The 16,066-nt window shown below is 40.8% G+C and overlaps 8 protein-coding genes across 8 annotated transcripts; 5 read left to right on the top strand and 3 right to left on the bottom strand.

Moving 5' to 3' along the window:
* Positions 1 to 27: 27 nt before the first annotated feature.
* PAS_chr4_0764 (Splicing factor associated with the spliceosome) lies at positions 28 to 1,503 on the bottom strand (the record flags this gene model as incomplete). Its single annotated transcript, XM_002494162.1, has 2 exons — positions 28 to 1,436; positions 1,491 to 1,503. 2 exons carry the CDS (start codon positions 1,501 to 1,503, stop codon positions 28 to 30), a joined length of 1,422 nt encoding a protein of 473 aa, XP_002494207.1.
* A 130-nt stretch (positions 1,504 to 1,633) lies between these two features.
* Positions 1,634 to 2,575, top strand: PAS_chr4_0765 (uncharacterized protein; the record flags this gene model as incomplete). Its single annotated transcript, XM_002494163.1, has 1 exon — positions 1,634 to 2,575. The coding sequence occupies one exon, from the start codon at positions 1,634 to 1,636 to the stop codon at positions 2,573 to 2,575; it is 942 nt and encodes a 313-aa protein (XP_002494208.1).
* A 57-nt stretch (positions 2,576 to 2,632) lies between these two features.
* PAS_chr4_0766 (Hypothetical protein) lies at positions 2,633 to 2,938 on the bottom strand (the record flags this gene model as incomplete). Its single annotated transcript, XM_002494164.1, has 1 exon — positions 2,633 to 2,938. One exon carries the CDS (start codon positions 2,936 to 2,938, stop codon positions 2,633 to 2,635), a length of 306 nt encoding a protein of 101 aa, XP_002494209.1.
* Positions 2,939 to 3,026: 88 nt separating this feature from the next.
* Positions 3,027 to 3,738, top strand: PAS_chr4_0767 (Hypothetical protein; the record flags this gene model as incomplete). Its single annotated transcript, XM_002494165.1, has 2 exons — positions 3,027 to 3,262; positions 3,396 to 3,738. 2 exons carry the CDS (start codon positions 3,027 to 3,029, stop codon positions 3,736 to 3,738), a joined length of 579 nt encoding a protein of 192 aa, XP_002494210.1.
* A 3,325-nt stretch (positions 3,739 to 7,063) lies between these two features.
* PAS_chr4_0769 (F-box protein component of the SCF ubiquitin-ligase complex) lies at positions 7,064 to 9,082 on the top strand (the record flags this gene model as incomplete). The annotated part of the gene is made up of 1 exon (XM_002494166.1): positions 7,064 to 9,082. The coding sequence occupies one exon, from the start codon at positions 7,064 to 7,066 to the stop codon at positions 9,080 to 9,082; it is 2,019 nt and encodes a 672-aa protein (XP_002494211.1).
* Positions 9,083 to 9,176: 94 nt separating this feature from the next.
* Positions 9,177 to 13,097, bottom strand: PAS_chr4_0770 (Hypothetical protein; the record flags this gene model as incomplete). Its single annotated transcript, XM_002494167.1, has 1 exon — positions 9,177 to 13,097. The coding sequence occupies one exon, from the start codon at positions 13,095 to 13,097 to the stop codon at positions 9,177 to 9,179; it is 3,921 nt and encodes a 1,306-aa protein (XP_002494212.1).
* A 214-nt stretch (positions 13,098 to 13,311) lies between these two features.
* On the top strand, positions 13,312 to 14,756 carry PAS_chr4_0990 (uncharacterized protein; the record flags this gene model as incomplete). Its single annotated transcript, XM_002494168.1, has 2 exons — positions 13,312 to 13,323; positions 13,398 to 14,756. The coding sequence occupies 2 exons, from the start codon at positions 13,312 to 13,314 to the stop codon at positions 14,754 to 14,756; spliced, it is 1,371 nt and encodes a 456-aa protein (XP_002494213.1).
* A 111-nt stretch (positions 14,757 to 14,867) lies between these two features.
* Positions 14,868 to 16,049, top strand: PAS_chr4_0771 (Translation initiation factor eIF-5; the record flags this gene model as incomplete). Its single annotated transcript, XM_002494169.1, has 1 exon — positions 14,868 to 16,049. The coding sequence occupies one exon, from the start codon at positions 14,868 to 14,870 to the stop codon at positions 16,047 to 16,049; it is 1,182 nt and encodes a 393-aa protein (XP_002494214.1).
* Between the last annotated feature and the right edge of the window lie 17 nt (positions 16,050 to 16,066).

Here is a 16,066-nt window from a genome sequence, read left to right on the forward strand (position 1 = left end):
GCTACCAAACTTTATTTGAATAAAAGGCTACTGAGCTAAACTCACTTGAAGAATAGATTTGTCGTTGGCCACAAATATTTTGGATCCAGACGTGAATTTTGCTTTCAAAATTGAGGAGACCGAGCATTCATTGGTTCTTGTCCAGCTCCGTGCCTTCTTGCTGTACTTGAAGAGAATTATTGAGCTGGCACTCGCAACGGATATTAGTGTACTTGTAGGGTCAACAGTAAAGTCAGCAATTGGAACATCACCGTCTACTTCTATTGTGTTGGCAATTGTACCCTTTCGCAGGTCTACAACTGCAATATGTTGTCCATATGAAGCGAGTAGCCAGTAGCCATTGGGTCCAAATTGCAGCTGCGAGATATTGCTGTCTTGGGGTACTAAATCAAGTGTTAGAACCTTTTCACCTTTTGACAAGTTGTATATTTCAATGACATGACCATTAGTACCTGCCAACAGATCACCATCCACATGAATGTCCAGCTGCTTGAAACTGATTGGAATTGTGTATACAAACTTTTGCTTGTCCACATCGTATACCCTCAATTCTTCCAGAGTTTGAATAATTAATAAAGGAAGCGAAGGATGCGGTTTGGCTGTTTGAATTTCTTTCAATTCAGCTGAATTGTCGTTTTCAAATAGTATTCTGGACTCAGATACAACGTATGCTACATTCTTGATCCATCCAGTTGTAACGATTGGTTCATTAATTTGATCAAACTGGTGTATCTGTTTTCCATCGTCATTCTGAACCAATAATACGACATAATTGCTAAGTGTAATCAGAGTCCTGTTAATAGTTTCATTTCTTTCAAAGTCTATAATATCGCTGTCTTTAATCTCATTTGTCCATATAATTTCTGGTTCCTTGATCTCAATATCAGCATTCAAATCGAACTTGCTCTTCACCTTCTCCGACTTGTGCTTCTGTAAAAGCTCTTTCTGCGCAGACACTATACGTGATTCAAACGTCTCTTCCTCTGGAGCGGATTCTTCCAGTTTTTCAGCATCTGGCATCACAGCATCGCCATTACTAATATTACCTGCTAGTTCTTGCAATCCCTTTCTAGCCTCGTCTCTTTCTCGTATGGCCTTTGCTGCAACTCTGACAGCAGCATCGTGATGGTATAAGGCTACGCTTAGTTCTTCCTTTGCAGTCACCAATTGTTTTCTGAGCTGAAAAACTTCCAGAGCAAGGGCATCCCACTCGTTTTGGAGGCTCGACAACAAAGAGGGGATCGATGTGGCTGTGGTATGTTTCACAAGGGGAATAGGGTCAGTATCCACAATTATAAGCTCTTCTTCGGTGAGACTCTCTTCCGTTATTGGGTCTGTGTTGTTGTTACTTTTCAGGTACCCCAAAAGTGTATCTCTGTCGAAAATTCTTTTGCTTTTGGGAGAGATGACCGGGTTCGTAGTTGGTTTCCCAGACACTATTTGATTTGTTAGTATACGTCACTATTTTGACCGGACATTGAAATACTTACAAGAACAGAACATCTTCGGTGGTGAATTCAGATGTTAAAAATTAGTTTACATGTTTTTGCTACATATAAAAGTAGAAGAACCCTCGACAAGTTCGAGATTTCAAACATCTGCCGTTGTCCCCATTCTCTCTCATTGACAAAACATGGCCACCAAGGACAGACTCCTCAAACTCTATGCTGGAGGCCAGCATGTCACTATGTCGCCTGAAAAACTAAACGATGTATATTCATTGAGCAAACAATTCACGGCACTTCTTACGTCCAGTAAGAATTCCTATTGTTCCGAAATTGAATACTTCCAGCTAATGGAGCTCCAGTTCTACCTAGCTCTACAGACAAACCACGATGTGGAGGCAAAAAAATGCATGGATATCATGACAGACAGATTCAATATCAATGAATCGGAAAAGCTGATTGGGCTGAGAGCTTTGTACTTGCAGGCAACTGTAGGAAACGAACAAGCCTTTCAATTGTTGAAGCAATCGGGAGAGATAGCCACTCGTGGTTCCACATTGGAAAACACATCTGAAGATTTATTACATTTGAAGAAAAGAGCTGTTCTGGTTCATCAAAATGATCCTCCGGAGAAATACGTTGAGATGTTGCTTAAGTTTTCAGAAGTGACTCCTCTGGATACTTCTGTATGGAAAGAGTTGGCTGATCAATATATTAAGCTTAATCATTATGACAAGGCAATTAATTGTCTCCAAGAGATCTTATTAATACAACCCTTTGCTTACAATATCATAGCACTACTTGCTGAAACAGAACTACAGTATATCAAACAGTTAGAATCAGAGTTGAAAGGTCCAGGAGCATACGTAATCAAGGACAAGTTGAGAGAGGTTAGAATCTCATGCCGAAGACATTTTCTACGGAGTGTGGAATTATGCAGTAACTATGCCCGAGGTTGGTCAGGCGTATTAGCTGTGACAAGTCAAGAAATCTCACCCCAGAGAGACACCACTGAGGTGAAACTACACCATTTGGCTACCCAAAGATTGAAAGAGATTCAAGAGAAAAAGTTGAGCAGTGACGAAAACTTGAAGTATGTCACTCCTATCCTCACAAAGTATCAATCATAGAAACAATGTCTCAATATTATTCATTATCCCTAATTAATAAAGTAAGGAACCTGACCTTCATGCAATTATACAACAATCAGTTTTGTTATCATTTCTCCTCATAATCATAGCCTCCTTGTAAGGATTTATCATGCTATTGGTTCGTATCCCATTATTTTCCTCTCCAGCTGGGAGAAGCGGATCAGAAGTGGCCCGAATGGTATTGATTATCATCAGACATGAGTTGGAGCTTGTAATACGTTCGCGAGCTATATTTTGTTTCAAAGTGTTGTTAAGCTCCGTGACTCTCTTCAATTTGATCTCTGATATTTTCAATTGCATTAATAGCCTCTTCTCATCAACGTTCTCCTCCATTTCGTACATTTTATCACTATCTATCAGTGTTGAGTGTTGCAGAAGGATGAGGAGCCCCAAAGACAGCCACAACCATTTTCCAGATTTCGCGCTCTATATGCCAGGCCCACATGGAGTTTGCAGCTTTGGTTATCAGTTTGATAACTACACAAACACCAAGATGTCTGATAATTCACAGACTGAATCTCGTTTATCCTCAGAAACACTAAATCTAACTTGTCGCAGGCCCTCTCTTGATAAAATTATGCTTTCTTACGCAATTACTCCGCACTTACGAGCATACTATGGTGATTACTACTCAGTTATGCACTTGCCCTTCGACGGGCGTTCCATGTACGATTCAAGATTTTCTCCCCCTTATAATGCATTCATTTGGTGCAAGAAATTGATTTCCTGTATTCAACCCACAAGGTAAGCGTCCACCCCTCACATTAGCCAAATCTTTTAACCACATCTTGGACACTAGCAAATGCCTTGTTTCTAGCTATACAGTTCTTGAACACCTGTTATCCATAGACTATAAAAGCATCACATACAACTGCAAGTCGCTAGCCACCTTAGATCTTCAAATTATCAGCTTGCATGTCCGGTTGCTATTGCTAGAGCTACACCAACGTAACTTGCGAAATCGATTCAATGAATACTATCGGCAAGACAGCATGCGACTAGCAACTGCCATAAACGTAGAGCTGCCAGCTTGTGAGTTTCTTATGACTCAATTGGACAAGTTCTTACAGGACAAGATAGTAGAAATCTGGTGCGTTGAGGCTGTGCTTGGCGAGCGGTCGGATATACACTATATGTGCTAAGATGAAAAATCTCGCAAGCAAAGAAAGATCCAAAGAGGGTAATATTATGTCATCGACGACCGATGGTTCAATCCATTACTCCCAACAATCTCGAACGAAAATTAGTGGACACTGCCGACCCCTCCCGGCTCGGAAAGTGGTTTTTTCCCTTGCAAAATCCGCTCACCACACATCTGTCAGGTGCCCTGTTCGCTTTCACTCCTTCGTGCCCAAATTCCTACCCCCAGGTTTCATTTCAACTTCCACACCACTTCTTACCGACTAGCACAAGTTTAAACTGTTTTCATCTCCCCGATTTTGTTGAAGCTAATAAACACTCACTGTTTGCAAGCAATATCATTGATTTTTCCTTTCATTTTGTCTGTTTTTCCGTTTACTTCGACAAGTTGGCTACCTTGAATCGAATTCTTTTCAAGGCCGTCTAGTGAATGATGACTTCTTCTAACAACTTTTCGAACTTTCAAGGAGATGGTGACAATATGCTTGATCCATTTACTTTATCCCGATCTCCAATTTTTCCTACGATTGGAAACTCTCCATCACTAGGTCCAATCACTCCAGAGAGTGGTGATTTGTCCAGCACCGTTGGGATCAAAACTCGCCACCGTTCAGGAACGTTACCGTCCAGAATTACTACACAACCAAGTCCTAGCACCCTATTTGGAGCCACTAGCCCTGCTCTAAATGCAGTTTTAGAGGATGCTGCGTCCTTGAACTCGCATCAGATCACACCACAGCACAACCGACTTCGATCTAGTAGCATCCAGAGTTCCATTTGGAGCGATGGAAATAACGACAGCTCTGTTTCTGTTTCTGTGCCCAGGCTTACAATAAATGACAATTCATCCCTAGAATCCTTTGCCGGATGCAGAACCCGCTCTCAATCTACCACTAATGTCATGAATAATGGAATCAAACAGGCGCCATTTTACCACTTGCCAAATCCGGTCATCGAGGAAGAACCCACGTTTGCCCTTTTGAATGAGGAACTGAATGGATTATCTATTAACCAACCTTCTTTTGCGATGACTCCTATCCTAGTTGATAGACTACCTCAAGATGCAATCAGTTTTGTGAGCACCTTCCAGGATGCATCTCTTGGCCCAACAAACACGTTGATTTTGCTGAACCTACCCCAGAATGGATCAGTCACCAGTTTTAATTTCTACAAGATGTTATGTAAGTTTGGAACTGTTCAAAGCGTTAGGATCATTCATTGCCATAACAATGATCTAATTGCGATTGCCGAATTTGATGGGGTCGAATCGGCAATGACTTGTAAGGCTTTGTTAAATCATCAGGAGCTTTTCCCGGGATTAAACTGCATCGTTTCGTTTGCCCGCATTATTTCGATCAAGTCAGGCGTTACTCCACAGACTGCAAACAAAGTTCCAGGGCAACAACCACCTATTCAAACTTCAGTTAATGTACCAAACCAATTCAACCAAGGCCCTGCTCCACACCAGTCACAGCACGTTGCTCCTCCACCACGACCTCCCCCAAGAGCATCGGCTCTCGATGACTTCAACACAAGTAATGAGCCTCTTCGTAAGAAGGTCGATCTACTTTACTCAACTGTTGAATTATATCGTAATTCTTTGACACCGGAGGAATCGTTCGCTTTGAACCATTTGATCCTGGGAGCTCTGAAATACCACGAGGTGAAGGAGAACAACTTTGGTCGTTTGCCTGACCCCTTACCTGTCAGAGATTTTGACTCACCCAAACTCCGTGAGATCAGAAAAGAAATTGATAACAACCACTATAATCAAACGCAAGTGGAAGAACTCTCTTTGGCCATGTTAAGCGAACTTCCGGAATTAGCAAGTGATTACTTGGGTAATACAATTGTTCAAAAGCTTTTTGAAATATCTTCTCCGCTTGTCAGAGATATAATGCTCCGCAAGTTGTCACCATATATTTCGCAGATGGGTGTACACAAGAATGGTACATGGGCAGCTCAAAAACTCATCAGCACTGCAACTACCAAAAGAGAAATGGACATCATTGTTCGTTCGTTGAAGCCGTATACCACATCGCTTTTCAACGATCAGTACGGTAATTACGTACTACAATGTTGTCTCAAGTTCAACTCTCCTTGGAATGATTTTATTTTTGAGAGCATTCTAAGCGACTTTTTGGAAATTTCAAGAGGTAGATACGGTGCCAGAGCTATTCGAACAATCTTGGAGAGTGATCTAGTTACTTTACCTCAAGTTCTGAGTGTAACATCGAGGATCATTATGGACGTTCTCAACTTGGCTATTAATTCTAACGGATCCCTTTTGATTACTTGGTTCCTTGATACTTGTCAGTTGCCCAATAGACACATCAACTTAACAAACAACCTACTTCCACATTTGTTTCAGCTGTGTGTTCACAAGTTGGGTAATCTAACAGTTTTGAAGCTACTCAATTTCAGAGGTGATCTACTTTCCAGAAACCTGATTCTGGGCGAGATTTTTGGAAGATTACCATTCCATGACACAATGGCACCAGAGCCTCCTTCTTTACTAAAAGGTATTCTCTCAGATTCTAATGTTGGACCAAACTTCATCTTCAAACTGATTACCACTGTTCACATGGATTCTGATCTGAAGAATTACATTGTTAACAAGATCAAGCAAGCTTTAATGGAATTGCAACTACCTTCCACAAATGGGTACAAAAAATTGTTTGAGGAGGTTGGATTCCACACAGAAAAGCAAACCAAGCCCAAACGAAAATACCATGACTCGAACGATTTTAGAGAGCATGATGCCTATGTGCTTAATCCACAAACTCATCCTGCTCCTGGTGTTAACCCTGTCTACATGGCAATAGACCAGTTTACTAACGGTTACCCATATCAGCTTGGCTACCAGGAGCAAAGACTTTCACAACAGAATTTACCATATTCCAGTGGTAACAGTTATTGATGAATGGAAGTTTTATAAAAACGAAAAAAAAAGTGATTGACATCCGACTGGATGATGCAGCGATGGTATTGTCTCCGTCTTCTTCCTATGAAAAAAAAAACAGTAATAAATATTAAGGTAGGGACGAAATGAGTGAAGAAGACGCATATATGACAATATACTTAATTATAAATACTTTAATGATCAAAATAAACAGTTGTGAGTAAAAGACTAGAGTACCTCTATCGAGGCTCTTGCACCTCCTATGAAAGACGGTAAGAAGTCGCTTATCATCAAGAAAATGATGATTACGTAATTTCTCTCGTCTGTATTGGAACACACAAACAACTCTTTCCCCAACACGGAAGTACAATCACTTAATACCTTGGACTTACTTGTGACATTCTCTGCAGCTTTTGCTTTTGAAAATGCAGAGTAATTCGGAGAGAGACTCTTCGCCTAGTGACTCAAATAGCACCATTGAGTTGCAAAGATCCGAGAACGAATATGATCACCTAACTAATACGATAATGGAAGATCTGGGGCAAAAACTTAACCACTACAAGGAATCCCAGGACACGAGCTCCAGCCATATTTTACACTTACCTACTGAGGTTTTGCTACTCATTTTATCATTTGTGACTTCGAAGACTGATCTTCTTAGTTTTATGTTGACATGTAGAAAGTTCGGAGACCTGGTTAGCGGTTTGCTCTGGTTCAGACCTGGTATTTCCAATGCATACGTCTATAAAGAAATGATCAGAATAATGAGAATACCTCCAGAGAAGACATTTTGGGACTACAAAAAGTTTATCAGAAGATTGAATCTGTCCCTGGTTTCTAACTTGGTTGAGGATGAGTTCCTATATGCATTCAGTGGTTGCCCCAACCTGGAAAGGATCACATTAGTGAATTGCAGTAAAGTTACTGCTGATTCTGTGGCGACAATATTGAAGGATGCATCCAACCTTCAGTCTATTGACCTTACAGGAGTTGTGAATATCACAGATGGAGTCTACTACAGTTTAGCACGCCACTGTAAGAAACTGCAGGGTCTATATGCCCCAGGTTCTATGGCTGTTTCCAAGAACGCAGTGTACACTCTCATATCCAATTGCCCAATGCTGAAAAGAATCAAACTGAGTGAATGTGTGGGAGTAGACGATGAGATTGTTGTGAAATTGGTGAGAGAATGTAAAAATCTCGTCGAATTAGACCTTCATGGGTGTATCAGAGTTACCGATTATGCTCTAGTTGTGCTTTTTGAAGAATTGGAATATTTGAGAGAGTTCAAAATCTCAATGAATGATCATATAACAGAGAGATGCTTCCTTGGGCTACCAAACGAGCCCTACTTGGATAAGCTTAGGATAATTGATTTCACTAGTTGCAGCAATGTTAACGACAAACTTGTCATCAAGTTAGTTCAATTAGCACCCAAGTTGAGGCATATTGTATTGTCTAAGTGTACCAAAATAACGGACTCGTCCTTGAGAGCCTTAGCAACTTTGGGCAAGTGCTTGCACTACTTGCATCTGGGACATTGTATTAACATAACAGATTTTGGAGTCTGTCATCTGCTTAGAAATTGTCATCGACTTCAGTATGTCGATCTTGCATGCTGTCAAGAGCTGACCAATGACACCTTGTTTGAACTATCTCAGTTACCAAGATTGAGAAGAATTGGCTTGGTGAAATGTCACAATATAACCGATCATGGCATTTTGTATCTAGCAAATAACCGGAGATCGCCAGACGATACTTTAGAAAGAGTACATTTATCATATTGTACACAGATTAGCATATTTCCTATCTACAAGTTACTAATGGCGTGTCGCAGACTGACACACCTATCATTAACAGGTATCAGAGACTTCTTGAGAAGTGATATTACAAGATTTTGCCGAGATCCTCCCAATGACTTTACTCAATCTCAAAGAGATATGTTTTGTGTTTTCAGTGGTGACGGGGTCCGGAAGCTTCGAGATCACCTTTCTAGTCTCTACCACCAACAGCAACAAATTAACAGATACGTTAACTCTCAAAATATAGGAAACTTAAGGGATGACGGAGAGACTTTGAATGAGATCTTCCAGTATATTGCAAATCCAGCCACCCCTGGACAACTACCCCCAAGGGTCCAAGAACTCGTTGAAGCAAGACGGAGAAACAGAAATCAAGAACGCATAATGACTAACACTGTTAACTTTCCTGAACAAATTAGAAGGTTGTCTCTCCTGCCTCCGGAACAACAACAGGCTTTGCCACAACCAATTCGTCAACTGATTGCCCAAGCCACTGCATCTCCGCTATCTTTTCCTTTACAAGATCAGGAGCCACAACAGCAGCAACAACAAGAAAGGGGTCTTGGCATTCCGCCAGTTGATAACTTCAGTCCGGTAGTTGATGAAGGGCAAGAATATGATGAAGACCAAGAGATGGAATAATGCATAGTAAGAAAAGACAATAGGAACGTTAGGCAAATTCGTTAGTCTAAACTAGATAGTTTGCAATCTAATTTACAGATTTAGTATTATTGCCTCAATCATCGACTTCTAACCCTCTTAGAATCGTAACAGCGTTTTCTGCTTCATCTTGAAACTTCTTAATCATCTTATCATAGGTTGCTTCCAGTAGAGCTTTATTCTGGAGAGCATTGTGAATACACCATTCTCTTATGGTCATATTCAACTCCTCTTCCGGCATCTCAGCAATAAATGCTGTCAATAATCCATCTGTATCATCTGATAACCCATGGAACGAACTTTCGGTGATCTTCTTTAGTAATTTTGCACTTTGATCAAACTGATCAAGTGAATCGGAAATCACTCTACGATCACACTTTTTCCAAAGTTGATTCGATTTTGATTCATTAGCCTCCTTCAATTCTGGGGCATCAATCTCCAAAAAGGCATTGGGAGAAGTGGAAAGTCCCAAAGGTGAGGTTTTAAACGACATTCTTGCACCAGATGAGTTTAGATTTAGATGATCAGCTGGATGTTCACCACCTTCACGGATAGGTATGTCATGAAGAGAAACTTTGGAAGGGGTTTTAGCTTCAGAAGAAGTTGTGCAAGTAGCTGAATTTTGATGCTGGGAGTTAGAATTGTCCTTGGTGTCATCAATAACATCAGTGCTTAAAGATCTGTCACACTGAGGGCCATTGTGATCAGAAGCAGTGACATTTCGACTAGCATTGTCAGCCAAATTTTCAGATAGTAATGTAACTTTGCTGGACAAATCGTCTTGAATCTCATTAGGCTTCACTTTCTCATGTTCAAAGAAAGCATCTCTTGACTTTACAGATGCATCACTCACCATTGAAAGAACTGTCAACTTACTTAGAATTCTTTCTTCTTCTGGCTGTGGTTTTGGAATACTTGTAGAGAGTTCATCATTCTGATGAGATACTTTTACTATTGGCTTGACTCCTTGATTGACGATCTGGTTGGTAGCTGACTCTTTCTTATCTTCCACAGCCAGAGCAAGCTCTTGCCCCCCTTCTTTTGATAGTTGAATACTATTGGATCTCCTTTTTTCATTTGGTTCCTGAAAACTATTAGACATCTGCTTTTCAGCTGATTCCTGAATGTAATCGGACACCTCTTTTTCTTTTGATTCCTGATCAGTACTAGATAACCGCTTTTCAGTTGATTCCTGCACGTTAATTGAAACATTCTTTGATTCCTGATCATTACTAGATAGCCGCTTTTCAACTGATTCCCGAATGTTATTGGACACCTCCTTTTCATTTGATTCCGAAAACAAAACGGAACTTAAGTCTTTTTGAGAATGATCCGAAAGAATGTTTTCTTCGATCAGCTCATTTGATCCTAAGGGTTCACAAGAGGTCTTCACGATAGATGGATCATCTGCCATGGGTTCGGAGACTTCATTTTTATTTAGTTGAAACGGTGAGTGTTGTCTGGGTTCTTGAGAATTGATGATTTGTGCTTTACGATTCTCAGTGGGGGGTTCAACAATGTCTTCTTCACCAATCTGCCCAATGTCTGGCATTGGTTCATCTAGCATTACTTCATTGTCCTCTTCAGGCTCACTTATAGCTGTAATTGCAAGCTTATCTGGATTACCTGTATCTACAACAATCGGCAGGTTAGACAACGCATCCGTTTGAATCGACAGTCTTTTCTTCATTTGAGATGCAATTTCGGAGCCGTTTGCTTCTGCCTCTGATTGAGAATAAGGAATTGGTAATGCTTGATCAAAAGGAGCTGCATCTGAAACTAAGCCATCTTTCCTATTTTCGTTCTCTAACTGTTCTTTGGGCATTTCTTCAATCCCCCAATCCTCTTTCTCATTTGGCTGCATTCCCTCTAATTCTTCTTTTGTTGCATTATTTGCGTCTGAAACAGGAATTTTAAGCACTGATGAGTCAGATGGGTTGGTCTTCGCATATAGCTCTGAAAAATACTCCCTACCCATCCGGACAGCTTTCAAATGCCATACTGAGGGGTCACTAAAGTATATTTTGACTGTTAGCTTGTGCGTGGCAGCTTTCAAGGTAGATGTTCCCAGTCCTATCTGACTGTAATAGAATGAATACGACGTATACTTCTCTTTCTGTTCCGGTTCCCGGCACTTGATATACTGAAATTTATCCAAAAAGATGGGAGAAGATATAAGCTCTGAAATTGTGAGAGCATCAACCTTTATGGAAGCTTTCTTGGACAACTGTTCGCTTAAACCTTGATTTCCATGGAGTGAAAAGCTCTCAAGAATAAATGCGGTAATTTTGGACCGAGAGTTTTTGCTCTTTTCTGTCGCTGTGTCTTGACTATGGAAAATACTGGAGTCTTTTAAGTTATTGTCAATGTGTTGCTCCTTTTTCGTGGCTGAAATAATCAGGTTGTTTGATGCCTGCGAATCTTCAACAATTTGGAAGTCTTGGTTGGAAGTACGTCCCCTATGAAGGCTTTTTTCGGTTGTGTCCACGTCGTTCGTTATGTAAGGAGTAGAACCGAGTTCTAAGTGATTAGGTGATTCAAGCTGCTTTTGTGTATCCTCATCAGGTACGTCAACGTCAATGATATCTTCTGGTGAAACCGGAAAAGGTTCACTAACTTGATCCGCCTCATCATTTAATGCAATCACATTTTCGGACCTTTCATCGTAAAGAGAAGAATGATAGGGTCCTTTGCGATTTGAATCTTCTCGTTCAGGCAATTCTTCCAGGGAATTGGCATCTTCCAATAATGAGTTTCGACTTACTTTAATGACAGAACTGTTGGATGTTTGGGGATTCTTTTGTTCTTGGATTTCTGTTGCTATATTTTTGCTAGCCATTTGGGGCGAATTACGAAGGTTGATCAATTCACCTGTGAGACCTTCTTCATTGCTTTGGCTACTGGATCGTTTGGAAGGGCTTGAGCTAACTTTATTATCTGGCGTCTTAGTTTTCCAGTCACCATCGCTATTCTTTTTATCAAGCATCGAAGTTTCAAGCATCTTTAACTGGCTATTGTTCTTTTTCGGAGAAACCGAGAATTGAATACTATCATCAGAGGCATCAAGTAGTGCAGAACGTTTGGGCTTACGCACGTTTCTTGTCACACTGTCGATCTTCCTTTTGCGGGTGATTTCACTTTCCTCGTTGGTGATATCAACTTGGGGAATACTAGATGAGTGAAATTCGTCATCAGAGAGTTCCAGTTCTCTGGAATTACTTGTGTTTCCAATTCCATACTTTTTCCGCCTTCTTCTTTTGAAACTATGAACTGAAGAGGCAATCTTGGTTTTCATAGGACTAGACATTTCAGGTTCAGATTCTATGTAAGTGTAGGAGTCATCTTTCTCATCTTGTGTGGAAACATCTTCAATCTCTTGTTCAATAATTGCCTCACTTCTAGAACCTCGCCGTTCTTGTGCCTCGTTTGGCACAAACAAGAGACAGCTGGGATTGCTTTTTTGATGTTCTTCATGTGGGTTATCTGATGGCTCCCACCCATCCAGCTCGACTCCGCATAGTGCGCAGGTAACAGAATCGTCCCCGTTATTGGAAGGAGAGTAATACATGCCAGCATCGCTCATACTAGCAGCTGACAACCCTTCAACATGCTCGTGGGGCCAGTTTTGATAAGTGTTCAAGCACAAATCTTTATAGTCTTGAATGGAAAACTCCGGAGGAGGTGATTCAGTGCTGAGTTTCAGAACCAATAATTTCGCATAGTAACATTTAGGGCTCTGCTCAAGATGCCAAGCAGAGACATCCGTGGAGTCTAAGTGGATGTTTGAAAACCTTTTCTTACAATGAAAACACGTAACTTCATCCGTGCGGAGTTTCGTAGGTGTAAAATAAAAGCCAGCCTCTGCCATTTGCGTCCCTGAGGGCTCAACGTGAGGCCATTGATACAATTCCTTCCCTCGAGGAGTTGTTGTTCCCAAAAAGGTCTGATCTCGTTCTCGGAGATACAAAAACCTCTTGTCAATCTTCTTTGGGGGCATAAGCTCGTACTAGCACGTAGATCAGTAAGGTAAACACTCACTCACTACCATAAACAAGCGAGACTGGTGTAAGAGTGTTAATTAAAAATGGTATTACGTAAGTAATCGTTTTTAAAGAGACTTACCGCGAATTGAGAATAATGTCTACCAAAAATCGAGTAGTGGCAGCCAAACTTCAACTCCAAGAGACAGCTCAGTATATCAATCGACTGAAATGGCCACACAAGTATGTAACCGTTCGGCTAGCAGACGAATATGTTAATTGATTAGAAGCGGGATTTACTAACAACTCTCATTTAGGTCTTAGTGATTGACAGTGTTCATTTGGACGAAGACAAACAGATAGCTAGAAATAGAAGCGTCCCATGGACAATATATGTCAAGAGTAGAGACATCACTGAAGATGAAGTCAGCAAGTTCAAGGTCCTTGAAAAGAAGGGTATTGAAGATAAGATTGCCATCATCGGGAACAACAAAGACAGTTACGCAACAACGATTGTAAATCTCCTCAATAGAACCACCAAGGACGATATTATTCGACTACTGTCCGTGTTGACCAATGACTTACTAATTGAATTGGACGGATTTCAAGAATCTCTTTTGGCATTGAACAAAATTGATTCCAGTTTACCGTATGCTGCATTTTCCAAGTATTTGAACAGTCCTGATCAAGTTGTATCCTTGCTTTCTTCTTACAATCTGACTCTCCTTTTCGTCTTGCAAGACAAGACCAAGCTTGCGGACAATTTGAAAGATACTACACCATTTATCAATGAATTATACCAATATCTATTTGAAAAGTTGTTGAGCAATGATGATATCAACCTACAATTCATTGGTGCACAATTACTGAAGGAGCTGCTTTCAGTCAAGATTTATAGAGATCTTTTCTGGAATGGACCCAACAAGTGGCTGAAGGATTTGTTGAACTTATTTGAAAACAAGACCTCAGACCTTCAACTCAAATACTATGCTTTGTTGTCTGTTTGGCTGCTAACCTTCAACAAAGATATTGTGAACGAACTTCCTAACCAACATCCAGAAATCGTCCCCCTACTTTTGAACATTGCTAAGGAGTCTGTTAAAGAAAAACTCGTTAGAGTGGCTGTGTCTTCACTTTTAAACTTGGTATCTGTGGATAACAACGAAGCTATTGTCAAAGTTGTGTTACTCCACAAAGGTCTCATAACTGTAAAGAAACTTAACGAGAGAAAGTGGACCGATGAGGAACTTAAAGTTGACCTGGAGAATCTACTGACTGTAGTCAATGAAACCGTTATCACCCTTACTACGTTCGACGAGTATGAGAATGAACTTAAGACTGGAAAGTTGACATGGTCTCCAGCTCACAAGGCGGAGCAATTCTGGATAGATAATTCTGCTGTGTTCAAGGAACAGAATTGGAAGCATTTAAAGACGTTGTTATCACTCTTGGAAGGCAGCAGCGACCTAGAGCCCAGCCAAAAGTACCTCAACCAAGCTATCGTATGTCATGATGTCGCCGAACTATTAAAACATCTCCCAGAATCATTGGATGTTCTGAACAAGCTTGGAGCAAAAGCTAAGATTATGGCTCTGCTTAACTCACCAGATGCAAATGTCAAGTATGAAGCTCTGAATGCTACTCAGACTTTTGTCTCTCTTGTGTTCAACCATTAATCTTTTTAGTAAGTAGAGAAAATCTAGTCGCGATTATTTTCCCAATAAAAATTTTTGAACATAGCTTAAGTGGAAACCTTCAACCTTCTGACTATCCCTTTTTAGCCCACCATGTCGTTCGTCAATATTTGCCGTGATAACACGGATCCGTTTTACCGTTATAAGATGCCTCTTATTCAGGCGAAGACGGAAGGAAGAGGAAATGGTATCAAGACTGCTGTTCTGAACCTACCCGATGTGGCAAGAGCTTTAAATAGACCCACCATTTACGTTCTGAAATACTTTGGTTTTGAACTTGGTGCTCAGACTTCCCAAGAAAGATCTTTGGTTAACGGTGTTCACGAAGCTTCCAAATTACAGGACTGTCTGGACGGTTTTATCAACAAGTTTGTGCTGTGTGGTTCATGTAAGAATCCTGAGACCGATATCATCATTGAAAAAGACGGAACTTTGACCAGAGATTGCAAGGCCTGTGGTTCCAAGACAAAAATTGACCCTCGTCACAAATTGGCTACTTACATTGAAAAGAATCCTCCTGAAAGTGCCAAATCTAAGAAGAATAGAAAAGCTGCTACAGCTTCTGCCAACGTCGTTGGTGGTGGTGTTTCGATTTCGGATATTGCCTCCGGACAAAAATCCACAGATGCTGACGCCATTCCTGCAGACGACGATGATGATATAGACGAGCTGGCACGAAAGATCAATGCTGAGGCTTCTGCCCTTCCAGAAGTTCAAGAAGTTGCTGATGACGAGTGGGCAGTAGACATGTCTGAGGAGGCAATCAGGAAAAGAGCACAAGAATTGGAAGGACTTACTGTAAATGAAGAACTTAGTGCTCTAGATGAGTTTGGTGAATGGTTATTGGGTTTTGACAAATCCGAATTGCCTAGTGATGTTGATATCTACAAGAGAGCTTCCGATTTGGATATCGTAGAGGATGAAAAGATACTGCAAGTTCTAGCACAAGCTTTATTCGATGAAGATATTCTCAATCAAATCCCTGAGCACAAAGGACTGCTAGGAAAACTGATTACTAACGAAAATGCTGAAAAGTCGTTGCTAGGAGGTATCGAAAGATTAGTGGGCTTACAATTCACAGATCTAATACCAGCTGTTCCAAAAATTGTAATGATTCTTTACGATGAGGACTTAGTCTCCGAGGCGGTTATACAGGACTGGGGTACTCATGTCTCCAAAAAGTTTGTACCTAAAGACGTTTCAAAAAAGGTCAGAAAAGCTGCCAAACCATTCCTGAAATGGTTGGACGAGGCTGAAGAGGAGGACAGTGATTGAAAAGTAAGATTTAGCTT

This window comes from Komagataella phaffii, chromosome 4 (genome assembly GCF_000027005.1).
Source record: "Komagataella phaffii GS115 chromosome 4, complete sequence".
Lineage (NCBI taxonomy): Eukaryota > Fungi > Ascomycota > Pichiomycetes > Pichiales > Pichiaceae > Komagataella > Komagataella phaffii.